Genomic DNA, 27,429 nt, shown 5'->3' with positions numbered 1-27,429 from the left:
ATTTAACAGTGGGGCACTAAAAAGCTGATTGGTAACTCTGCATATGTGGATGAACCTTAAGAATGAAAGTCTCACTGTGGGCTATTCAGGCTGTTTTCCTGGGGCACCTCCATCGTCAGTATCTTGAGGTCTGTTTTCTTCAACTATTCATATTTCCCTGCCTAGAGGGTATTAACTTGGTTGCCAGACTATGTGAACTTAAACAGCCAGTGCCAAGACTTTTTGGCATTCTGTGGTTACAACTCAGGTGGCATCTCAGTTTCTCCTAATGCTGGCTCAGGATTAAGCTTTCTAGGGCATGCTGAACTTGCCAGCTTCCAAATTTTTGTTCCTATAATTTTCTCCCTCATTCACATTGTCCTTGTGAATAAATGCTTTAAAAAAATTTTTACCTACTGTCACATATGAGGATATTAGGAAGGAGAAGAGAGGTAAATGCGTATTTTTGCCTTTCATCCTTCACTGGAAGTTCCAACATTTTCCAAGACAGTCAGGCAATTTTAAATTTTGCAAATTTATTTAACATGCCAGCAACGAAATTGGTTTCCACAACATCTTAAATCAAATTTAGTTTTGCATGACCTCTTCAACTAGAATGTGATATCAAATCTTGGGTCTATGCTTTTGCTTCCTCCACGGTGCCTGGCATGGTGCTGAGGATGTACTGGGTGATGAAACACAGACGTGCTGAATTTGTGAATATGCACATGAGAATTATTTTACAATCAGGTTTATGTGAAAGAAATAAATAAATACACTCTATAACTTTCTCCTTTTACCAGCATTGGGCACCACATTATATTTTTCAGATACCTTTTCTGTTTTCCCTTAAAAATCGTTTCCAACTACACTGTTTAATATTTGTACCAAGTAATGACTCCAACTGTAATTTTCTTGGTTGATTTCTATGAGTTAGATAAAATACATCATTTAAACGTTTGAAACAATGAAGCTAAGAGTAGGTTGTTCCCTGACATCACCACCATCCTAGGCAGGGGAGTGGAACGGTTAAGGACATGGCTTCTCACCCAATCACTTAGCTGTGTGACCCTGGGCAAGTTCTTAATCTTAGCTTTCAGTTTTTCACCAAGGTACACTGTTGGCTGTGTGTTTGGCATATATGGCTTTTATTATGTTGAGGTATGTACCTTCTATTCTTTTAGGTGTAAGGCTAGCAAGTAAACTGTTAATAGTTTTGAATTTAGGTGGTGGGTATGGAGCGTATTATTTGAATTTATAGAAAATTTTGGCATTTTACAATTCAGTTCTGTTTTGGACAAACGGGTTTTATCAGTAACAAATCTGAGTAAGTGCAGTGCTGTTAAAGTAAGCACAGTAACTATGAAAGTAAAACATAGGCCCCTGTGAAGGGTCCAGGTTAGTTCCTAAATACTACCATGCCTGCTAGAGAAGTTCGCTCTGCTATTTGTCTTAGGGAAAGCCTTTGAGATAGGAGTATTTAGTAACTTTATTTTCTAAAAATCCATCCTCCGTATATGTTTTCCCCTACATCTTCACTTCATTAAAAAATGAGCAGAAACAAAGACAAAGACTTAATCTGGATACAGGTTTTGAGTCAGCCCAGTTCAGCCCTTAAGGAGCGAAGGTCCCCCAGGAGAAGTTTGGCACTTGGCCGCCGCACGGCGCTGGCCCCCCAGGAGCACCGGAGCATGCCCTCCAGCTTCTTCCCAGGCGTGGAGTCGGTGAAGACCGCGGCTGAGAGGGACGGACGAAGGTTGTAGGCCACCACCGCATAGAGCACGTGCTGCCGCTCCCCCGAGTAAGGCACCTCCCCGGTGGCCATCTGCCAGAGAGTGATGGCGAAGGCATAGATGTCCGCTTTGGGCGTTATGGGCTCTCCTTTCAGGAGCTCTGGGGCCCGGTGGGTGTACGTGCCGCCCAGGTGCTGGGGAGTCGGGAGGCACCGCAGGTCTTCCAGCCTCTCTGAGCAGCCGAAGTCCCCAATTTTGCAGACGTCTTGCTCACTGATCAGAATGTTCGCCGGCTTCAGGTCCAGGTGCACGATGCTTTGGGAGTGGAGGAAAAGCAGGCCATTGACAACGTCTAGGGAGTACTTCAGACACTTGGCCAAAGTCAGCTGCTCTCCGGCACCGCGGTGAGGCTCGTCCTCCTCGGCGCAGCCGCCGGCGCCGTATATGACCTGGTGCAAAGTGACGTCGCCCCCGAACTCCATGATGATGGTGCCCAGACTGTCGAAGCCCGCGGGCGCGCGCGTGCTGGCCGCCACCACGCGCACGATGTTGGCGTGGCGGAGCCGCGCGATGTTGAGCTCAGCCCAGAAGCTGCGCTGGGAGGCCAGCCGGTTCTTGGTGCACTTGCTCACCTGCTTTATGGCCACGGGCACGCCGTGGTAGGTGGCCTTGTACACGGAGCCAAAGCCTCCGGCTCCCAGCCTCTGCTGCAGGCACACCTGTTCCCAGTCGATGGAGCACCAGGCCAGACGGCGCGGAAGGCGCGGGGCCCGGGGCGGGGTGCCCCCCGGGAAGAGCTTCCCTGCCGTCCCCGGGAGCTCGCACGGGCTGCTGCAGGGCCGGGAGTCCAGCGACGACGGGGAGAAGTCGGCCTGCAGGTAAGGGCGCCGCGGGAGAGGCGAGGGCATCGCCCCTGCCGAGTGGGCCCCGCTGCGGCCCAGGTGAGCGGGAAGGGAAGAGGAGACCCCGCGAGCCTGCAGGCATAACGGGTTGACCTCCGCTCTGCTCCCACCCCCGCGCTTTTCTCCTCTGCCTTCATCTTCCCCAAACGAGCCACATCTGCCTGGTTACTCTGCGAGGGTTTTTATCAGATGGGGAAGCAATCTGCACGAAGCACAACAATCCCATGCAGATGAAAGCATCGCCTTTCAACATTAAGTGAATTCTTACAAAAAACAAGCCTGGGAGAAGAGTTCAGCAGATAAACAGCCCTGAGCTGCCCCAGGGCTCACCCCTCGTTTACACTATTCCTTTAATTATAATAAAACAGGCATTTTCCCGCAAGTCTCATCCTTTGAGCGTTATCAGTCCACAGACTAAAGAGATCGCAACAGTGCGATGAAATTATTTCACACTCTGCAGGCTAAAATGATTGTCAGTTTATTCTCCAGCTGCATTAAATCACTTCCAGCAGTTATTGGCAGAAAGAGTTGAAATATGAACAGCTGACATTTGTTTAACCGATTACAGGGAAAATTAGGTGCAACGTTCATATATGGATACAAAAATGGTAACCTTACAATAATCGATCCAAACAGAATCACTGATACAAGTCAAAACACAAATCTCCGAAGTTCATCAGGGGAAAGGAAAGTTCTCTGACACTGCATTCAGCTTGTAGAGCAAATCAGCAAGACTTCTTAGCAACATATCGAAGTCCTAACAATCTTTCTGGTCCACACAGTCAGCTTACTTGCAGAAGAGATTCTAGACTTTGCAGCAAATGAGTTACAGAAGTTTTGAAGCAGAGTTAGGGGAGGAAAAAGAACAAAAATGATTCAGAGCCACAACCAGACCTTCAAATAATAACAAATATGAGAGAATCCTAGGGAAGGAAAAAATCTGAAGAAATAAAAATGGCCCAGAATCACTAGTGCCTCCATATAATGTGAAAAACCAGATGTCAAAATTAAATCCAGGGTCTTGCTGTCTGACCGTAAGCTCTTCCATTCTAATTTTTATAATCAAAAAAACTAACTTTTATTCCCTACCTTTGGAAATAAGACTAACAGTATTACCCTGTTCATTAAAAAATGCAGGAAAATGTTAGGATCTACATTTTGAAAAATCAAATAGTGAAGTTCTATCCTGACTTACTGCACTCAGAGCATGTAGGTAATGTGTAACCACGCTTTTCTGATGATAGGTCAATGCTTGTGAAGTTCTAATAAACACAATCCATTTACATTAGTCATTGGATGTCTTTCGAGCCCTAGGATAAGATTTATATTCTCCATCACCCGTCTGCCTTAGTATGTGGTGTGGTGTATAATACTTAACCTGTTTGAGCTGCAATCTTTTCATTTAAGAAATTAAGATAATAATCATTAAAGTAAACTTTTAAAAATTTTGGAACAAAATTTGGGGGGCCCTGTCCAGAAAAATAACAACAAAAATCTAAAAAATGTAAACTATTAGTTTACTATAGTAGATAGTAAACTATATATATACATGTATATAAAATATATAGAGGGTATACATTAGTTCACTATAATACCTAGTAACCTATATATTATTAGAAGTGCAGTTGTACCAAACCTGAAATATAAAAGGAAGACAGTGAATAGAGTAAAATAAGAAAGTAATAAAATTATATTCTGTGATAAGTCTATTATTGCAAAATCTTTTCAATAGATAGCACATAGCTGGGATTGTCATTGAGGGCTCTGAAAGTGTTATATAGTATTAGGAATGCTGTGAATATTAGCCAAGTAAGAGCAATAGAATGCCTTAACCTTCTCAGTATCACACATAATGCAAAATGGTGTGACTTATTATAATAGAATCTTTATTTTTAAGATAATAGCATAAACAATTCATTTTTCAAAGTTTGACTTTATTATTTACATAAAATATTAGGTATTAATGAAAATGTGGTACTCTGGCTACTCACAAACCCCAAGTTCATTAGATCCATCGTCTGCCAATGTGCCCAAGAGCATTTTATTACATACCCATTTTAAAAGTCTCTGGGGCCAAATGGCCTGGGTTTCTTACTGTCCCTCAGTTTCATCTGCAAAATGAGGAAAATATGCCTCCCTCAGAATTGTTGTCAAGATTAAGAGTTCTAAATACTTAGATTCAGGCCTGATAAGTAATACCTAAAGGTGAATTATTATTTATGAAACTCATAAAAATGTATATGGGTTTACACCAATAAGATTTGTTAGACAGTATTGGTTTAAAATGTACCCTACCAGCGCTGAAGTAACATTATTTTATCATGTTAAACCAGTTTAAAGTTTGAGTACTTTTTCCTGCACGTGAATTTTATTTGAGGTTAAAGGCATAAGGGCATGCTGCAGAGGATATAAAAATGCAGAGGATTCACACTGATCGGATCCAGTGGCAACAACTCTGCCATCCCCAAATAAATGAGGCAAAGAATAAAACGCGTTGATTACAGGGGAGGCATTATCTCCCCTAGAACTGCAGGTGAAACACAGTAAAGTCGAGAGACTGTGCACCTACTGGCAGGTGTAAGGCTCTCAGGTTCTCAAGAGTAAATAAAGGCCGGACACTGTCTGCTCTTTGATTGGCAGCGTGGCTGGGAAGAGATCCTTTGGTATCAGGCAACGACGGCATACTTATCACAAGATGTGACAACAGGTACCAGAATGAATAGCGCACTGAATTCAGTCTCAAGCCCGGAGGCTGAGGACACTGGCAGCGGGAAGGGTGCCTCCGGGCCGGGCCGGGCGCGCGGGTCCCGGGCCGCCTCCCAAGTCGCTGGGTCGGGCGGCTTCCGCTCAGGCCGAGGACCAGGGACGCCGCCCGCCGCCCGCCGCCCGCCGCCCTCGCCCCGAGGCCGGCCGGGCCCGAAGTCTGCACCATCCCGCGGGGACCGGGGCCGCCACTCCCGGCTCAGCTGTGCGCCAAGCCGCTGCTTCCTGGCGCTCCTGCGTCCACAGGGCTTCATTTCCCTTTCATTTCCATGCTGCAGCAGCACGTAACCTTCTGGAAGACACGTTTAAGAGGCCATTAAACTCGGTGTCGTACTAACAACGCCCTAAACCCGGCCGATGACGACCACGTGGGAGCGGCTACCGCCCGGTCTGCGCGTGCGCACCGAGCCCTCCCCTGCATTCCCCGCCAGCATCACCCCGGGGGACCGTTTCCCGGGGATCTCAGGTTACAAGCTCATTTCAGGATGTGAAAATGTGGAGGAATTGGCGTGTTGGAGTCTGAAGTGTTGTGTTACGACTTACAGGCGTGGATGAAGGTCGAAAATATTCACTTTTGCCTTTTTGAGAACTGAAAAAGTAAAACATGAGTACACGTGCTTTACTAAAATATGAGGATTTTAGAGTCAAATTCGAAAAACATTTTAATTTATTTACTTTGTTACTTAAATGGGATTACATTATTGACGTTATTCTGAAATTTGAATTTTAGACCTAGCAATACATCATGGACTTGTTTCTCTGTCAGTTCAGGATATATAGAGCTACTTTAGTTTTTATATGTAATATGGTCGGGGGCAGAGACAATGTTTGTGGGGCCTAAAGCTTAATACAAATTGAGGGACCCTCTTTAAGCAAAGGATTTTAAAATTACATATGGAAGCGAATATATTTTCGATGAGAAGTCACAAAAAATTACAAATTTTAAAAAGTTGACAACAGACATCACAAAATTCAGAGGAAAACTATTTTATTAATGAATAATATCTATGTTTTAACCTATATATTACTTTTCCTACATTTTGAGGGTTTTCTTTTTATTATTACCTGTTCAGATGACAAACATCCCATCAAATTTGATCTTGGCTGGAACTTCAGTTAATAGCAGCATGAGCAACTATTTTTTACTATTAGGGATTTGTTTTATGGGAATGAAACCAGTCCGGAATTTGTCTTTTATTGCTCAAACTGACACATTCCTGGGAGTTAAAACACTAGATTTTTTTAAACTTTTTTTGTAAATTGAAGTATAGTCAGTTGACAATGTGTCAATTTCTGGTGTGCAGCATAATGTGTCAGGCATACATATACATACATTTATTACTTTCATATTCTTTTTCGTTATAGGTTACTATAAGATATGTCCTATTGACATAGTCCCATTAATCTGAATTGATTCTTGTCTGGGTTCTTGTTGGGTACAGCTGCCCCCTGCTCATAACCTACCCTGCACCAGACATAGAATCAGCCATTTGTCTAGGGTATCCTGGAAAGACAGTGTTAGAAATGATAATAGTGAAGTTTGCACATTAGGTCCCTTCTCCTAAGCCCTCATTCCTAGCTCGTTTTAGCTGACAGAATCCCAAAACATACACTTTTTTTCTCTTTTAAAAGCACAGGTTCACACAGATATTTCTAGTTCAGTTCTAACATTATAGTTCTTAATGAAGACTTTCTGATTTTACACTTTCCCTTCTCTTTCACTTAAAATCTTGATTCCAAGCAAAATTAATATAATTTCTCATGTTAACCAACAAAACTGTTAAAGGTTAAGATTTTTTTTTGGCAGTTATTTTTATCCTGATACTGAATGCCACTAGGATGTACAGTCAAATTATTGTCTTATAGAGTCATTTGTAATAACTCATTCTGTGAGGTTTTGTGATCACACATATCATGTATGATTAGTTTAATTTGTTTTCAATTTGGGGAGGTTATCAGCATAACTAGTTGGTAGTTTTCTTAAAAGGTGGGTGGCTTTTGGCCAAGAGATTTTTTCCTGTGTGATGTTCAAACCCTGAAGGACAGTAGAAAACAGTTCTTAGAGGCAGCCTTATAAGTTGGGGGGTAAAGGGGAAATAAAGCAAATGAATTTCCCGAGTTCTGTATGAAAGTTTCATTTAGCCACCAGCTGGTCTGTATGTAGTGACCAAATGCAGTATTTTGTGCATAATATTTATTTGCATGAGTTCTGGTTGGGCAATTCAATTGTCTTCTATTCAATTTCTGATAATATTAAAGCCTACATAGTTTCATGTATTTCATTAATATTTAATTTATTAAAAGTTCTTAAAATTTATTATTCTCTTTTTACAGCCTCACTTTATAATATATAACATTCTTCCACCAATTTAATATTATCACATTATACCAAAGTTTAGAACGTCTAAATCCAAATGATTCTGTAAGTTGGTTTTATCTCAGTCCAGTGGCAAAATCTTTAATTTTCCCCCAGGAAGATGTTAAGGAGGCACATAGTATCTAGAATTCTATATTTTAAAGAAATGATGCTGTGTTGGTCCAGGTCTTCTGAGGACCAGATAGCAAGATAGGATTAGACTTGCAAGAGGTTTCCTAGAGAAGCATCTCTGAGGGAAGATGAGGAGTGGTCTGGGAGCAGCTAGAGAGCTGTCTGATCGTGATGCAGGTCTGACCCTGGTGAGGGGCTGTGGGAGAAGGCAAGTTGAGGTGGGAGAATCTTTGCTTGTAGAGTGGTTCTAAGGAGGTTCGATATGGCTGATGACGATTCCCCAAGTCAATGATGTCATTAGAGGAATCCATGTCTCCAAGGAATGGGCTGGCTTAGTGTCCCTGCACACACAGTCACTGGCTGGGAGCAGCCCTGGGAGGCCATGGCTTTCTGAGTGCTGCTCTGGGGCCATTGGCCAATAATGCTTTCTGCATCCAGTGATCCCAGAGGCATGTTTTCATGGCTATGCAAGTATTACCAGTATTATACAGTTTAATGATTTTGTCCAAGAGCCTCAACCTGGGCTTGAAATTCTGATATCACTTTGTACATAATAGTTATTATTATCCTAATTTTTATTACAGTGTAGAATTCCAATTTTTAAGAAGATTTTGGATGTTATATTTATTTTTGAGCTTAAGACTTTGCTTTGAAAATCAGATGTATTTTCTTAAACCCCATTCTTATCATTTTAGCTTTAGACAAATACATATATATTTACACACATTAAACCAAAGGAGTAAACACAAAGTTGTATATATAATAGAAGGAACAGAACCCTTAGAAGTTTCCATGCAGAACTTTCTTGACAATTACAACACCCCAAGTGCTTCTTGGAAGTAAGACCATTTTTGAATTGGTGAGAACAGAATTGCTTACAGTCTGATGTGTATGTGTCTGGATGCATGAATAGTTAGATGGTAGACTTTGTATGTATACATGCAACTCTTTCTCATAATTAAAAATTGCCTTTTTCAATTAGACCAAGACTTTAAAAATACATCTATGACTGCTTTGTCTATTTATATCTCTGTAAAATGTGTACTATACCTACTAAATGCCTCTTATCAGATGAAGACTTTTTAAATTTGAAAATACAGTTTCTCTCTCACCTGACCTTCCGCAGTCTGGACTTATCTCAGGAGAGATTTGCTGCATTTTCATCTGTTCCGAAGTCCTTCAGTGTTCTGTCTTTAACAGACAAGAAGTGTTCTAAGTATTTCTAGGGCCTGCTTCCTTAGCAGCGGGAGGGTTTCAGTGCTACAGCTGTAAAGCTCAGTCTGATGTGAGATTCAGACGCGCTCTGTCGTGAAGCTCTGGCGTTGCTCGTCTGCAGCTTCGGAAACGGAACAGTGGGTTACTTGCTGGAACTCCACACAGGTGATTTTTAGGTGATTCTGGAGGAGGAGGAACACACTTAGGAGAAGGTTTTTAGAGCTTATTGAGATGGGGAGTCTGGGGTACAGTCTCAGTGGGTCATATTTGGGCAGGAAATGGAAAAAAAACCTTCTGGAAGGCTTCCCCTCAACATTGCACTCCACATGTTTATTGAGGTTTTGGGTCACTTTCTTGGTGACTTGTGTCAGAGTCTCATCTCCTCTCTGTGTGCAAACCAGGAATCAGTCCGGTTGTCATGGTGTCTCCCTGGTTTTCCCTTAGATGTTTCAGCATATCATAGTCGCGGGATCCATAAAGCGGAAATTAAAGTTTGGAGTCCTCTGTAGTAGGCGATTGCAGATTTTACAGCCCACGCTTTGTAATGGTCCGGTAGTGACTGAGGGAAGCTGGAAAGTCCTTTCTGACACTTAGACCTGGTGGGACCCCTGTTTTGTCAATCTAGAGTACAGAGGAAAACAGGATATTAAATCCTTTTATTGGCTGTTACAGGAGACATATAAGAGGAGTGTGTGTGTTTGTGTGTGTGTGAAACAGAGGCTAGATGGAAAGGTTCAGTTTATGATTCCCACCTGAGACTAGGGGCTGCTGAACTCAACAGAGCTGAGTGCTGGGTCCAACATGCGACCCAGGACAGCAAAGGGCCAGTGGACAGGGAGAGACAAGAAGCTTACAAATGCCAATTTGGCAGCTTCTTGGCTGAGCTCAGGTTCCCTGTTGCAACAAATACTGCTGACCATACCCAGTTCTTGTGGAAATGAAGACCATGGCCATGGCCTCAGACTTTAAGATTCTGTCATTTACTACTAATCCATAAACAGAAAGAAGAACTAGAGACACGTACACATTTCAGTGGCTTAACTCCCTGGTCTGGTTTGAATCTTTAAGTTTTGCTTGCTCTCTTAATCACCTTTATGTGAAAGAACTATGAGGAACCTAGTGATTTTAGCAACCCACTCACATGGGCAGCTCAGAACATCTCTGAGAATTATTTATGTGTGTGTGCAAAGGTCTCCTACCAAATGGTGTGGTGTGTGTCTTATGGGAGCTGTGGGTGTTTCTGGGAGGGGTGCGTAGAATCTTTTATCTAAGGAGTCCCCAGAGTCTCAACTCAGGATATCAGAGAACACATCCCAAATATCTTTGGCCCTTGAATAACATGGTTATGAATATGTCAGTCCACTTATACATGAACTTTTTACCCAGTAAATACATACTACAATACTACAGGATTGATAGTTGGTTGAATTCCAGGCTGTGGAACTGCTGATATGCTGTAAAGTTAGACGTGGGTTTTTGACTGCATGGGGTTGGTTCCCCTAACCCCACGTGTTCCAGTTCACTTATTCACAGAAACGTTTGATTTTAGGCTTTTGTATGTATCAGATCACTACTGTATAAAATTTTAAACTATGTCAGTGGACCTACCAACTGGAGGCTGATTTGGAGTTTATATATATATATACCAATTAACACTGACGTATTTCAAAGACCACTAATTTACAAATTACCAAGAATGAACAGCGTGTTCTCTTCCACAACTGAGTGTAATCCCATATGACCCAGCTCTCGCCTGCAGACAATGTCCAATTTTATGACCAGATGTTATTAATAACTTGCCTTCATATTGGTCCCCACATTCAGCCCAACCAAAGGAAGGGGGTGGCTGCACCATAATTTGTCCCAGATGACCCCGAAAAAGATAGCAGATATTCTGTAACTTGTGTCATTTTTCCACCAAAAGGAACAAGGGCTGCGTTGGCAAATTAGCAAGAGTGTTGATCCAGGTGAAGCAGAATCATGGCTCCAATTTTGAGCAACAGCTAGAGTCAGAAAAGGCAGGATAGGGGCAGCATCCTAGAAGACGGGAAGTTATTATAAACCTTCACCTTGAGTGGCTTCAGGTTTTAGGCTGTGTTGTCCCTTGTTCAATTCTATGTTTCCAGTGCTTTTAACTTACACTTTTCTACTGTTTGGCTTGTTTCCTGTGGAATTAACTGTTTTCCATGTTTGTACCTCCTCCATCAATATATTGTCAATATAATAGGTAATTAAACTGTCTGAAACGAGTTTAGGCCCTAAGTTTAAACTCCATTGTATTACCTTAGGACACAAACTGGGGAGTGTATACATCAAATTATTATCGCTTTCAGTGGTGTTACAGGGAGAGAGAAGCTTGCATTAGCTGAATTCGTAAAAGCTTACAAAAATTATGGGATTTAGGATAATCTTTTGATACAGAAACAAAGTTAGGCACAGCATTGTCACAGCATTGTCTCCTTCGGTTTACTATCGCCCACAGTTAACCACTGTCTTAGTTAGGGTTCTTAGGTTCCCCAAAGCAATGGAGACCAACTTAAGCAAACTTAAGCAAAAAGAAGTTTATTGGAAAGAGCTGGCAGGATTACAGAACCAGTGGGAGCCCGCGGAACCGTGCCCGGTAGTGGGCACGGCACTTCTACAGAACCAGGAAGCGTGAACCACTGTCACAGTCAGGGCAGAAAAGTGTGGCTGGGATGCCAGCCCTGGACGGACGGTCCCACAGCCATGTCTTTAGTCTCAGGGAGGAGCAGCCCACAGGTCCATGTTGTTCCTCTCCTTCCCTCCTGGGGTGCAGCGCGGGGAAGAGACAGAACGTGGTTCTTTGGTTTCGCTTGTGGTAAGCGGGCACCTGGGTGTACTGATTCAACCAGACCATGAAATCGTGTGGGAGAAGTAATTTCTCAGTTTCAGGAATTTTCTAGAGCAAGGAAGAAATAATACCTTTATGAGAGTGCTGACCTGAGAGAGAAGTGAATGCAGAATAAAGCCGAGCAAAGGTTTGGGAAAAGAGAGCTGGAGACCTATTAACAATGTTTGAACCCTTAGTACTAGTGCTGCACGAAGCAGGAACTTCTCAGACACATCAGTTATCTGATCCAGTAAATACATCACCCTGGGGGAAACGGTGGATGTGAGGGAGTCCCAGTAGTGATTGAGATAGAATTTCCTAAAGGTTGGTGAGATATGAGCCCAAATACTGCCAAAATACACAGGATTTTCAAGTATGGATGGATCATTCACCAAACAAGCTATTAAGAAAAAGTCTCAGTACATTTAAAAGGAGTAATAGCATATCAAGTATATTCTCACATCACCATGAAGTTAAATGAAAAATCAGTTTTAAAAAAATTATCTGGAAAGTCCCTAAACTGAAGAAGACTGAAATAAATGGAGAGATTTACAGTGTTCATTGATTGGAAGACTAAATTCTAAGATGTCAGTCACTGTTAATTTTTTATATTGATTCAATGCAATACTAATCAGATTCCCAGCAGTTATTCTTAGAAAGGGGTCATCAGATTTTCAGAAGTATCTATGGAAATGCAAAAGATCCAGAAAAGCGACATAACCTTGGAAGAGAAGACAATTAACACTGTCTAATTTCAAGACTTACTATAAAGTAGCAAACCTACAGATAGATCTACGTATGGGTAGTCACCTATGTTTGACAAAGTAGTCAAGGTAACTCAAAGGTGAAAAAAAATAGTTTTTTTTTTTAATGGTGTTGGAACAACTGAAGATCCTTATTGGGACATTTTACCTTTGATTCTTATTTTAAACCATTCGCAAAAATTAAGTGAAAATGACACAGAGACCTCAGTATAAAAACACTGAAACTATAAAATTTTTTAAAGAAAATGTAGGATAAAATCTTCACAGTCAGGCTAGACAAAGATAGGCCCTTGAAATCATGAATCAGTTCAAAAGATACCATTAAGAAAATCAAAAGGGGAAGCCAGAGAGTGGGGCCGGGGGAGAAGTTTGCAGGAAATGTGTTGATGCCTTCTGACTCTAGAAGAGGAGCGTCTTTTTTATTCTGCAGAGGAAGCGCTCTGCTCACGCAGTATTCAGGTGCTGACTAGGCACTCCCAGACTCGTCACCTTTGCCAGAGAGCCCACTACAGTTAGCCGCTGTCACCTGATGCGACCGCGGGCCTTGCGTCCTGCCAGGGCACCCGGCAGGATGCACAGCGCCGCGCCCTCCCGGCTCATCGCGGGCAGCGCTTTTGACAGCGGCTCTGCCGCCTGTTCCAGGAGCGCGCCTGCCTCTCTGCCCCCGGCCAGCAGCCCCGCCTCGCAGCCCGGGCCGCCGCTCCCCCACCGGGGGCGGGCCGGGTCCCGGGAAGCCGTCGGGGCCGGCGGAGGCTGGGTGGGTCAGAGAGAAGCTGGGCCGTGAGGCGGAGGTTGCTCCAGAGCTGGGCTGGCCCTTCAGAAGCGTCCCCAGGCGAGGCAAGGGGGCCGGCCAGTTACTGGGCAAGGGGGCCCCTGCGGGAGGGGGTGCGAGGTGGGCGAGGCGGGGCAGCTCTGAAGGGAGGCTGACGGTGGTGGGGCCCTGCCGTGCACCCCGCGTCCGGGAGGGCCGCAGGCAGCGCCGCAGTGTCCCCTAGACACCACGCGGGACAGGTTCACCCTGTGGGAGACGCGTGTTCTCCCACCCTGGTTGTCTGGCCATCCCACTGAGTCCTTGGAAGCGGAGGGATTCTGAGCTCTGCCAACAGCACTTGAGTGCTGGGTTATCTGAAGCCTGTTCACTCATCCAGAGTGTCTCGGGCTCCACAGAGCCCGTTACTGGGCGCGTATCTTGAAGACATCAGTTTCACTAATGATTTATTTTCTTGTATCTGTCAACAAACCTTTGGATTTGTGTTTCCGTCGTAGTCTCGATGTGCTGGTTCTCTAACTCTGCGATGGGAATTCCCGATTAGGGTACTCAGGTTGAAATTGTCCCTAGGGAGAGAACTGGCGTTTACCCATCTCTGTGCTGTGCCTGTCTCTAGATACGAAACACACAGTTTATGCGTTAGTGGTTTGGAGTGAATTCCCCCCTAGTAATGTTAGAGCAGATCTCCAGGTCTTCAGCAGTTAGAGTCGGGGAGATTCTTCCATGACACCCTTGTCCCCAACGAGAGCTGACTCACAGAGTTCTCAGGGCTCTGCTGAGTAGGGCTCCACCTTTCCGTGTTTAGTTGGAGCAGTGGAGAGGTCCCTCGGCCTTACACCTTAGAAGGATGGAGCCGTTAGGAACAAGGGAGGAATGGGCAGGTGTCCGAGAACCAAGGTTTCTTGTGGAGCTTAGGTGGGTTGCTGGGCAGGTGTCCATTCATGGTGGCTGTCGGTTACTCGAGGGAGGTGGCTGGGGAGGCAGAGGAAATGTGGAACCTAGTGATTATAGAGAATGTTCTCAAGAGCCCCGTGTTCATTTTATAAGAAGCATCTCAGCATCTCATGCTAGAGATTGGAAGTTCTGGGTCTCAGTTACTTAACTGCTGGATTATGTGCTTAGGCTGGAATTTCCCAAAGGGATCATACGGATCAGTGAGGAGATAATGCCACAACTGCTCATCCAGCTGAAGAGGCGTTTGAACAGTGCTGGCACCGGATGGAACAATTCTCAACTTTTAATAGTGGCAGCTCGGTAATGTGGCCAGCAGGCAGGGCCAAATGTCTGGCCATCCACCCTTTTCCAATTCTGAAAGCAAATGCCTGTGGGACATAAGATGCTGAGCAGAGGCCCAAAGCCATGAACTCTGACTTTAGAAAGCCTCTGGGTCTGAGGAGTAGGCGACTGTAAGTGAGATTCCTGAGCCAGGAGGACTGTCCGCTCACCGATAGACAGAGCGCATGTTTTCTCCACATTGCTCAACAGCATTTGAACTGAATTTCTGTAGACTTTCTGGGAGGTCTAAGAAAGATTATTAAGCCTAGGGCTCATGAAATCTCATTAAAGAGCGATTGATTAACTATAAACATAACTATAACATATAAAACTTAGAGACTTTATCCATCCCCCTCGCCCTGCTCTGCGGTGATGAGGAAGAATCAGGAAATGAAGGTGAAGTGTGTGGACCCTCATGCTCAGAACAGGACCTAAAACAGGTGGATCCATTGTACCTAACTGTTCTCAGTATTGGACTTGATGACTAGGTACCAACTCACACATAGGGCTGAGGAGGGCAAAGCCAGAGTTGCCCTTATGCGTCCTCTGTGGTTTGAATTTTTTTTTTTTTTTTTTTAAGGAACGAAAGTTTATTTGTCATTCAGGCAAAGTCCAGGAGACTCACAGGTAGCTGTCCTCCTTCCAGGATGTCTCAATATCATGGCATTTTTAAAAACTGACTAACAGACACATATTACTATATAAAAAAATAGATAAACAACAAGGGCTTACTGTATAGCCCAGGGAACCATATTAAATCTCTTGTGATAACATATAATGGAAAAGAACCTGAAATGAAAATACCTACATATGCAGATGTATAACTGAATCGCTGTGCTGTGCACCAGAAACTAACACTGTAAATCAACTACACTTCGATAAAATTAAAAAAAAATTGAAGTATAGTTTATCTATAATATTATGTTTGTTTCAGGTATGCAGGGGTTTTGCAAGTTGGATGTAAAATACACTCATTATCTTTTAAAAGTTGTTAAAAATTGAATTGTATAAACCTACAATTAAATTGTATTGGGAAAAAAAAGGTTTAAAAAAAGTTATGATGAGATAATGGCTATAATTCCCTGTGCTATGCAATATATCCTTGTTGCTTATCTGTTTAATACACAGTAGTTTGCATGTCTTAATCTTCTACCCCTAATTTGCCCCTCCCTCCTCTCCCCTTTGGTAATCACTTGTTCGTTTCCTATGGCTGTGTGTCTGTTTCTGTTTTGCGTATATAATTTGTTTGTTTTATTTCTTAGATTCCATATAGAAGTGATACCATACAGTATTTGTGTCTGTCATATCACTAAGCATAATATTCTCTAGGTCCATCCATGTTGCTGCAAATGGCAGAATTCTGTTCTTTTTTATGGCCAAGTAATATTATATACACACATATATATATATGGTTTTAAGTTTTGAATGAACATCCCAAGGTATTTCTGGGGCATCTGCCAAATTTTAGAAGTTAATGGAAAAGTAACTGGGGCTATTCATTATCTGGAGTTGTTGGCTTGGCAGAAGAAGCACGAAGATTGAGGAGTTGGATCCCTGAGGGTTGGGGCAGCAGGTATCCGGTGATGCCTAGACGAACGCGGAGTCTGTCAGACATCTGTATGATGCGTGAGGTGCTAGTGCTGCTCCACTGATTGACCCTGAGAAAATGCCACCATCACCAACTGGCCCTTAGCTCTATTACAGGAAATTTATGATTTAATAGCCATTATAAGAGGTTTAGAAGGGATTATTCCTCAATTTTAAAACCACCCAGAACTTCACTGGGATTCACATGAAGGCTACACTGGAAACAGATCAGTGCACACCCCCGAGGGCCACCCCTGCTCTTGGACCCTGGGGCGGGGGGGGGGGTAAGATGGGGAGAGGACCATGAGGATACTCAGGGCACTGTCTTGTTGAGTGTAAATCTGGAATTTAGCCTCCGTGACTCTATAAGCCCTTATTATTACCTATGTGGGTATCAGCTTTGAGGGGCCCTGCAACACGAAAGAGAATTGCATTCACCCAATTAGAATTGTGCAACTCGCACCTTAGAATTCCTGTCCTACCTGTTCCCAGATGTGTGAGGTAACGCATCAGCATGGGATGCTTCCTGCTGCAGGTGACAGAATAAGTACCTAACATTGGTTTATTTCACATCACGTGGAATATACAAGGGGACGGGTCAGAGCTGTCCGAGGACTTAATGTCCTGTTAGTGTGCCAGCTTCAGGCATTCATCTACTTCTGGGGCAGGATGTTGGCGGGTGTGGGAAGAACCAGCTATGCCTATCCATTTTACTAGGAAAGTAAGCACTTTCTGAGAGGTAGCTGGGCAGTTATCCTTACATCCCTCTCATTTGCTACGACGGCATTGCCGGCTTTGCTGTGGTTAACTGCAAAAAAACACCACCCTGCAAACAAACAAATAAACAAACCAAAAAACAAACAAAACCAAGCAAAACCAGAGACATAGCTTTGTTTTTCCCCCTCTACTCCAGGAGTGGAGTTTTTATTTGTTTAATTAAAAAAAACAACTATTTTGCAAAGCAAAAAAAAAAAAAATTAGTGAGAAGAGTGGCACTGTTTAACATTTTTGCAAATACATGTAACTAAAGGTCGGGCTTAATAGAAGATAACCAGATAGTCACACCTGCTTCTGCATTTCAGCCTGTTGTGACATGTTGTTTTGGATGAAATACATGAAGAAAACCAGTCTTACAGAGAGATGCACAGTTGCATTTTTATTCGTGTTTGCAAATAACTGTGGATAGTCTGCTTTGATACTGTACCCCAACTTGGCAAGAGGCAGTTTCTTAAATGTGAGTTGCCATGTGGAATTTGAAACCGTAACAATGTACTTTTTGTACTCTATTCCATTACAATCCTTTTGAACATTGAATGGATCCTTTACCAAAGCATGAGTTTGTAACATTGGTCATTTGAAAAAAAATATTAGTTCACTGAGTTATGCAAACCTTCTAAATGTTGACATATTTCATTACACAATACCAAAAAAAAAAAAATCACATTTGTTAATATCACCACTAATCTCATCAGAAAGTATGGGGAAGCCACCAAATCAAGGTGGTGAATAAAAGTTTTCTAGAATTTTAAGTTTCTCCTGAAAGCAAATTTTATCAGCAGCAACAAAGGCTGTCAATTGTTTTGCTAGACGTGACAGGCTTGCTTTATTCAGTTTCTGAGAAAATGTCTGCCAAATGCCCAGTTCTGAATAACTATAGATTGTTCTTTCCAGTAAAATGGTGTTCCCTGAAACAGGAGGCTTGTTCAGCTTGTAACTTGAACAACTGCACAAGTGCTTTTCCTCAGGACAACAGGCACACATTGGGGTCCCGCAGAAGTGCCTTAAGCATGCATCCTGTTTAATCTCGCAGATATTAAAATGATATGCATTCCAAGGGTTGATAAAAGTATTGGAGGCATTCATAAGTGACAGAAAACTGTCTCTTTTTTTAGTGTGAGTGTGAGGTGATGAGGAAAACCATGCCAACTTAGCAGAGTTTGGTGCCGCTGCCCTGAGTCAGGTTAAGGCGCCAGCAGTTTCACCCTCCTTTGCTTTTGTATCATAAATGTAAATATCAGCTGAGTGAAAAAAGGTAAATCTAGGTCTGATCCCTTGAGAGGGACTCTCAGAGACCACAGGGATCCATGCACACAACTCTCCCCTCTCCTTCTGCCTCCTTACCCACCCTGGTGCTTCCTTGTGTGGTCCCCCAATGATGGGAGAACTGTGAGTAATAAACTATCCTTTCAACAGCAACCATTCCCTGATCTGTTGGCCCTACCATATCAGATGTTCTATTAATGCATATTTTAATGCCCATCAACAGATGACTGGATAAAGAAGATTGTTTTATATATATATAAAAATATAATAGAATATTACTCAGCCATAAAAAGGAATGAAATAATGCCATTTGCAGCAACATGGATGGATGTAGAGATTACCATATTGAGCACACTGAGTGGAGTAAGTCAGAGAAAGATAAATATCATATGACATCACTTATATGTGGAATCTAAAAAATATGATACAAATTCTATTTACAAACCAAAAACAGACTCACAAACATAGAAAACAAACTACGGTTACTGAAGGGGAAAGGGTGGGGAGGGATAAATTAGGGGTTAGGGATTAACAGACACACATTACTATACACAAAATAATAAACAAGGACCTGCTGTAGAGCACAGGGGACTATATTCAATTTCTTGTAATAACATATAATGGAAAAGAATCTGAAAAGAAAAAATACATGCATGTATATGTATAACTGAATCACTTTGCTGTACACCTGAAACTATCACTGTAAATCAATTAGACTTCAATTCAAAAATACATTACATTATATTTTAAAGCAATGGCGATAGTGAATATAAACAACACTTTTAGGGCATTTTGCTGGCAAGAGGAACAGAAAAATGGGGGAAAGCTAGAGGGGAGGATGGGATCAAGGTATCACAGTGTGGCCGTATGCTGCCTGTAATGTCTTATGAACGGGGAAAAAGTAATGGTTTGGTGGGGGACAGGGATCCAGTGCAGAGATGAAGTAGCTGGTCTTAGACAGGTGTGGGTGGCTCATTTATTTTAACAGGGAGGAAAGTAGGGTGCAGATGCAGGTAGATGGTTAGGTTTGGGGTCAAAAGACGTGGAAATTCTCTTCTGTTTGCTTTTGCTTTCTTGGTAAGTTAAGAAGCAAGACCGCCAGCCAGGCTGGGCTGGGAGGAATGTGTAGGAGACGTGAGGAGATGTGCCATGGAGAACGCACAGTAAGCTGACTAGGACAAGACAGCAGGATGGCCAGGCAACACCGAGGAGCCCATTTGAGGTGTGGGGTCACACATTTTAGGGGAGATGCATGAGCCTGACTGTGCGGGTTTCACAAGGAAGAGATGTAGCGTGAGTAGAGAGTTTAAAATAGACTTTATTTTAGAACTGTTTGAGATTTACAGAAAAATTGTAAGACAGAACAGAGAATTCCTATAGAACCCACACCCCGTTTCCCCTACTACTAACAGCTTACGTTAGCACAGCACATTTAACAACCAGTACTGACACATGACTAACAATAGTTCATACTTGGTTCAGATGTTTTTACCCGAATCTCCTTTTTCTGTTCCAGGACCCCATCCAGGAAACGTTGCATTTAGTCCTCACTAAGGCTCCTCCCGCCTACAGCAGTTCCTCAGACTTTCCTTGTTTTTATTGACCTTGCCTGTTGTGAGGAGTAATGGTTAAGTATTTAACAAAATGCACCGTGCCCCCCGCCCCACTGGGGATTTGTCTGGATTAGAAAGAAGCCCTTCCTTAAGGGGCAGGGAATTATGTAGTTGTGTGTATACATAAATTATTTGGATTCTTCTGCACAAGAGATATGTCTGTTGTCCCCCATTTATTTATTTATTCACTCATTTATTTATAGTAGTATGCAGTCATGGGTACTTATTTTATACTTTGGGTTATCATCCAATACTACTTTATCTTGTTGCTAAAATTGTTCCAGCTTTGGCCATTGGAAACTCCTTCAACTGGCTACTGTGTCCCTTTGACATACCCCCATCATTCTGCAGTTTTTTTGAGCACTTCTTTACTTTCTGATGCTAAAAAAGATGCTCTAAGCTCATTTTATGTATTTCCTTCTGTAGTCCTAGAATCAGCTATTTATTTACCCAGTGCTGTTTATTTTTTAATCTTTTTAAACTTTAAAATATTCAAAAATAATAAATGTACAGCTTAGTGAATTACTTTAAGGAACACACCCTTCCAGTGTTGTGTTGGAGCTGGCCCACACAGTCTCCTAAGAGCTGTTTGTGTAATCTCTTCCCAGCTCCACATACAATGACATCATGTTGGTAGCTTGAAATTGGCCATGGTGGTATATTTACATGATGGAAATCAGGAACTGCTACAAGTCAGGGCTTTCTTTTCCCCGTGGAGAGTCAGTTGTTAAATACCAGCACACCACTGCTTGTGACCGCCACCCAAGGAAAGAAATAAAACCGCAAGCTAATAAATAAAACTCTGCCAGCCACCCTAGTAACCCCTCCACGTTTCCCATCACAGCCCTCTCTCCAGAAGTAGCCACTACCCTGACTTTATAGTAATCACTTCCTTGTGTATGTGTTTTTAAATGCTTTTTGTCACCCATATGTCCATCCCTAGACACTATGGTTAATTTCATGCATTGTTTTTACCCTACTGTATATTTTAAGCACTTTAATCTATAGACTGCCTCTCCATCTCTTTCTTTTCCTTACAGTTTATCTGTTGAAGCATGTGGGCCAGTTTATCTGCAGCCTTTCCCCATCTGGGTTTTACTGATTGCATACCCATGAGTGTAGTCCAACATGTTTCTTTGTACCCACTATTTACCATATCAAATTGACATTGATAGAATATTTCACCTAACACGTTCTCTTCAAGTGTCCATGAAATGTATCAAGACCACATCCATAAAAAAAACCCTCAACAAATGTAAAAGAACTGAAACCAGAGTGTATTCCCCGATCGCAGTGGAAGTAAAGGAGGAAGGTAGAACAGGAAGATCTCCAGACACTTGGCAACTAAATTACACACTTCAAAATAATCTGCGTGTCAAAGGGGAATCTCAAAGGAAATTAAAACAACAGCAACAACAACACTGAACTGATGTGCACGTAGCAGATCACAACGTGTGGGACACAGCTAAAGCGTTGCTGAGGAGGAAATGTTTAACACCAAATGGTCACACTGGGAAAGAAGAGAAGTCTCAGATCTACATTCTCACCTCACGAATGTAGAAAAAGAAGGGCAAAATAAACCCCAAAGAAACTGGAGGCAGGAATAATAGAATCAGAAAACAGTGCAATCGTAAGAAGAAAAACAGTGAAGAACATCACGTAAACAACATCAGTGGAACAAAATCTAGCTTTTTGAAAAGATCAACAAAATTGATGAACCTCTAGCAAGATTGTCATATAAAAGAGAAGACTCAAGTTACCAATGTGAAGATTGAAACAGGGAATATTACTCCAGACTCTGCAAACATAAAAAAACAAGAGATACTACAAACAACTCTATGTGTGTAAATCTGACAAATTAGGCAAAATAGACCAATTCCTCAAAAAACATAAACTACCATAATTTACTCAATACAAAACACATAATTTGAATTACTCTATAAGTATTAAGGAAATTGAATTTTAAATAAAAAAACTCTCCCCAAAGAAATCTTGAGGCTCAAATGTTTTCACTGGAGAATTCTCCCAAAGGATTAAAGAAAAATTAGCACCAAAAAAAAAAAAAAAAGAAAAGAAAAGAAAAAGAAAAATTAGCACCAATTCTACAAAGTCTATTCCAAAAAGCAGAAGAGAAGGGAGCACTCTCCAATCCATTTTATGAAGCCAGTTTTACTTTGATATGAAAACCAAAGACATTACAAGAAAAGCAAACTATGAGACCAATAATTTTCATGAGTGTCAATGCAAAAATCCTGAACAAAAAGAATTCAGCTCGGAGGGGAGAGCATAGCTCAGTGGTAGAGCACGTGCTTAGCACACTCGAGGTCCTGGGTTCAATCCCCAGCGCCTCCTCTAAAAATAAACAAACCTAATTACCTCCCCCTACCCCCCACCAAATTTAAACAATGAAATAGATAAAGAATTCAGCTACATATAAAACAATTGTCCATCATGACCAAGCGATGTTTTAAAGGGTATTTTACAGAATAGTCTTCAGTTTAGGTTGTTTGATGTTTCCTTGTGACTGAATTAAAATTACGAGGTTTCGGCAGGAAGACCAGTGAAGTAAATGCTGTTGGGTTCTTCTCAGCAGCGTAGCAGGAGGTCCCCTGCTCTGTCCAACTGCTGATGAGCTTAGCTTTGATCAGTCGTCTAAACGTGTCCCCTGGGTTTCTCTAACGCAAGGTTCCTCTTTTTGTAATTAATGAATATTTTGTGGGAAGATACTTTAATCCAGTATAAATGTCTTGCCTTGCATCACCCAGTGCTTTGCACACATCGACCATTTCTCGTCTGAAGTAACTGTTACCACAATCGTTGTCAATTCATTGTTTTCTAGTTTCATTATTCCTTCTCTGCAGTTATTACTTGTAACCCTACTTCTCATCTATATTTATTCATTTTATTTTTTATCACCATAAACTCATATATTCTTGTCTTATTCCATAGATTATAATCTATTACTGTCACTATTTATTAATGCCCCAAATTTCCCAAAATAGGCCAGTAAGTACCCATTCAGGTCAGCTCCTGTGTTGTTTTTCACACATTCTTTGCACACTTACTTTCTGCTACAAGACGTCCCAGAGTTGTCTGGTACTTTCCTTACCCCAGGTCCTAGAAGCAGCCATTTTCCCAAGGAGCTCTGAACTTTTTGGTGGAGAATGGTACTTAGAGACCAAAATCTGGGCATTACTGTGCTCACTGCTGCTAGATACCGCTGCATCTGAGCCCTCTCAGGAGGCAGAGCTAGGCAACACAGGCATGTGTGTGTGTGTGATTGATATATGTGTGTGTGTGTGTATACACACACACACATATCTATCTGTATATCACACATACATACATACACATTTTTTTAATGTCTTTTTTTTTTGGCTTTGTGGACAAAACGTCATTTTTTACACTCCTGAGAATATTAATTAGAGGATTAAAAGTGTTTTCTGTTCACCACTGCCTTTGTTTCATCTGAGTCTTTTTTTTCCTTTTTTGCCATTTTGGTCTCTGTCTTTCTCATGTTGGAGGTTGTCTGAAATGTCTGACAGTCACTGACTGTCATTTCATATTTAAGAGTGACACACACAGTATTTCTGGGGTTTTGAAATGAGGAAATAGTTTATTCATACCAACCTTTCCATGAAAACAACTTCAGATGTTGGTGAAAAGGGTAAAAGTATCTTCTCAGAAACAGCATCAGTGGGAACACACGTTGGTACACCGCTTTAGAGAGGAGTTTGCGAAGTCAGCAAACCTGCACGTGCACTTACCTTTTGACCCATCAGTCTAACTCCTAGAATTTACCTTGAAGGTGTACCTCTGACAATATGAAAATGTGTATGCACAAAGTTATTCATTACAGCACTATTTGTAACTGCAAAATATGGGAAACAATCTAAGTGCCCAGAACAGCCGTTAAATAAGCTGCACTCATCTACACACAGTAACTCTACGTAGCAAAACAGGGAATGAGGACAGTTGCTACGAACTGACATGGCTGAGATCTAGAATATATTGTTCACTGGAAAAGCAAAATGAAGAACAGCATACATCTATAATGAACCTTTTGTGTAAAAAGGAGGAAATGAGAAAGTATATGTGCGTGCTTACTTGCAGAGAAAAACAGAAAGAAAGTAAAGTAACTTAGGAAGAACAGACCAGAAACTGAGGTTGTTTATTAAGGCTACGGGTGAAAACTGTGTAGAAAGCATGAAGGTATTGGAATAGAAGTAATGAGATGAGCATTTCTTTGGTTTTTTTTATGTGTTCTGAATTTTAGAACCATGTCAATCTTTCACATACTTAAAGAAAACATTAACAAGGATGTCTAGTGAAAAAATCACAGAACACAGAAACAAATGAACTTAAATATATTTTAAATGGATAACACTGAAAGAGGATGAGGGGTAACTTTGGACACAATATTTGATAATACTGTCCTCAGGCTAAATACCAAAGACCTATAAACAAGTACTGTGCTCTAGTTAGTAAGTGTCGGTTAGCAATTATGAAACTTCTTTATGTGTATTCCATAACTGAGTAAGTGACTATATTGTGGATAATGAGAGTCAGGTTTCTCTTTGTTAGAGAAAGGAGTTAGTATATGAAAAGGGGGAAGGCTAGCCTGAAGTCTGAGTACTTAGGTTGACATTTTTGGAAGAATAACTGTAAACTGATGGAGATTATCTATCTATCTACCTATCTACCTATCTATCATCTATATCTATCTATCCATCCATCCTATCTATCTATCCATCTATTTCAATATAAGTATATAGATATACATACATACTTCTTCTCACATATCCACAGGAAAAGAAAACTCAGGCCAGTATCTCTCATGAGCAGAGACATAAAATGCATAACAAAATATTAGCAGATAAAATCCAACGATATATAAAAAAGGATGATCCCTCACAATCACGTAGGACTCATCCCAGGAACGCAAGGCTGGTTCAACATTCAAAATCAACCACTGTAAGTCACTATATTAGTAGATTAAATAAGAAAAAAACATAGGATCATGTCAGTGAATGCAGAACAAGCATTCAACAAAGTTCAGCATCTAGTCATGATTTAAAAAAAAATCATACAAACTGGGAATAGAAGGGAACTTCCTTAACCTAATGAAAACTATTTATTAAAAACCTACAACTAACATCATACTTACCAGTGGGAGACTGAGTACTGTCTCCCTAAGATCTAGAACAAGGCAAACATGTTCTCAATTACCACTTTTATGCAATATCCTACTGGACGTCCTAGCGTGTGCAGTATGGCAAGAAAAGGAAGTAAAAGGCACACAGACTAGAAAGCAAGAAATGAGGTTGTTTTTATTCACAGAATATACGATTTTCTATGTAGGAAATTCCCCAAATCTACACACACACACACACACACATACACACAATCTCCTGAAACTAACAAGTGAGTTTAGCAAGGTCACAGGAGACAAGGTTAATATACAAAAGTCAATTGTATCCTTACACACCACCAATGAACAACTGAAATTCGAAATTTTTAAAAATTGCATTTATAATGACACCAAAAAAAGTATTGACAAAATATGTCTGACAAAACATGTGTGCAGAAAACTACTCAGCACCAGTGAACGAGACCAAAGATCTAGGTGATTAGATCTATACCCTGGACTCATGGATGAGAAGACTCAATATTTGAAACATGTCATTTTTTCCCAATTTGATTTTTATATTCAATAGAATCTTAATCAAAATCCAAGCACACTTTTTAACATATATCAACAAGCTGATTCTAAAATGTATGCAATCTATACAATGTACGCAAAAGCAAAAGGAATAGCCAAGGCAAGTCTGGAAAAAAAAGATGTACTTGGAAGACTCACATTCCCTGATTTCAAGACTACTACAGTAATTACGACAGCGTGACACTAGAAAGATAGGTACGTAGATCAACAGAACAGAAGAGAGTGGCCAGAAATAAAGCAAGAGGCCCTGAAACAACTGGATGTCTACATATAAACAAAAGAAAAAAAGAGCCTCAACACATGCCTCACACCTTCTACAAAAACCACAGGCCTGCATTTAACACAGCACAGCAGTATACGACTTCTGGAGGGAAGCTAGGAGAGGAGGTGGGCAGAGCGCAGTGTTAGAGCCCAAGCTGAGTACGTGTGAGGTCCTGGGTTCAATCTCCAGTAGCTCCATTAGAAAGGAAGGAAGGAAGGAAGGAAGGAAGAGAAGGAAGGAAGGAAGGAAGGGAGGAAGGAAGGAAGGAAGGAAGGAAGGAAGGAAGGAAGGAAGAAATCTAGGAGAAAATCTGTATGCCCTTTAGTTTGATGGTGTTTTTAACTTTAACCCAAAAAAGTACAATCCATGAAATAAAAAAATACTGGTTTTGGACTTTACAAAAATTAAAAACTTTTGCTCTTTGAAAGACACGGTTAAAACAACTACAAGACAAGCCACAGCCTGGGAGAAGAAGAAAACAATCAATCTAATAGAAAATAAAATGTCCAGTTAATGAGTGGGCAAAGGATCTGAACAAGTCTTTTACTAAAGATGATACACAGTTGGGAAATAAGCATGTTAAAAGGTTATCTTATCAACTATGCTTCATTAAGAAACAAAATTTTAAAAAATGTATAAAAATGGTTACCAACATCATTGTTACTGGGAAATGCAAGTTAAGACAACGAGATAGCAGGTAAAACCCCCAAATCCCATAACATCAAAACACGGGGAGCATGTGGGGCAACAGGACCTCTTGTTCATTATTCATGGAAATGACAAATACGTACAGCCATTTTGGAAGACAGTGTGAAAGTTTGTTACAGAGGTAATCACAGGCTTATCATATGATCTAGTAATCACACAGCATCTTTGCTATCTAGACAGATTACACAGAAAAAAAAAAAGGATGACCCTTCATACTGTAGAGAGAGGCCAGAAAAAGTAAACCAAGGGAACACGTCCACAGACATTGAGGAACCTTTCCTAAAGTTTCACAGAGTTCATAGCTTCTTCAGATACAGGTATTATAAAGCAAGGCAAATAAAATTCACTTTCCAAGTTTATTACACTCCCAAGGGCAACTAAAACTCAGATAAAACTCTGCAGTCTCGTTGACTTGAAAAGCCAAACAGAGTTTGGAGGGAAAATGGCTGGAAAGTGAAGGGGGCGAGAATCACAGACAAGAGGGAGACCCCGAACAGGAGCCAAGTTCTGTATCTGAACTTTGCCCAAATTTTGAACCCCTGAAATCGCCAGGTGTTGGGCAGACTCCAAGCAGTCCTTCGAGGCTACAAGCACCTCTGTACCAGCTGCTGCCCCCCCAGAGGGGGACAAGGCTCAAACAAACATACCAATACTCTTTAGAGAAACATATCAAAATCACTGAGTTATTGGAAATACAAAGAAACAGAAACATGTGGACTGTAGACAAGAGAAGATGTGACTGATAAAGGCTGACC

General features: G+C 41.5%; 1 protein-coding gene and 1 long non-coding RNA gene across 2 annotated transcripts in view; one reads left to right on the top strand and one right to left on the bottom strand.

Moving 5' to 3' along the window:
• LOC116660534 overlaps positions 1–27,429 on the top strand; it is a 40,540-nt gene that overhangs the window by 11,835 nt on the left and 1,276 nt on the right. The window lies entirely within an intron of this gene.
• MOS (MOS proto-oncogene, serine/threonine kinase) lies at positions 1,577–2,853 on the bottom strand. Its single transcript, XM_006195999.2, has one exon. The coding sequence runs from the start codon at positions 2,618–2,620 to the stop codon at positions 1,577–1,579; it is 1,044 nt and encodes a 347-aa protein (XP_006196061.2). The 5' UTR covers positions 2,621–2,853.

The sequence above is a fragment of the Camelus ferus genome, chromosome 29 (genome assembly GCF_009834535.1).
Source record: "Camelus ferus isolate YT-003-E chromosome 29, BCGSAC_Cfer_1.0, whole genome shotgun sequence".
Lineage (NCBI taxonomy): Eukaryota > Metazoa > Chordata > Mammalia > Artiodactyla > Camelidae > Camelus > Camelus ferus.
This window is presented reverse-complemented; position numbering and strand designations above follow the sequence as displayed.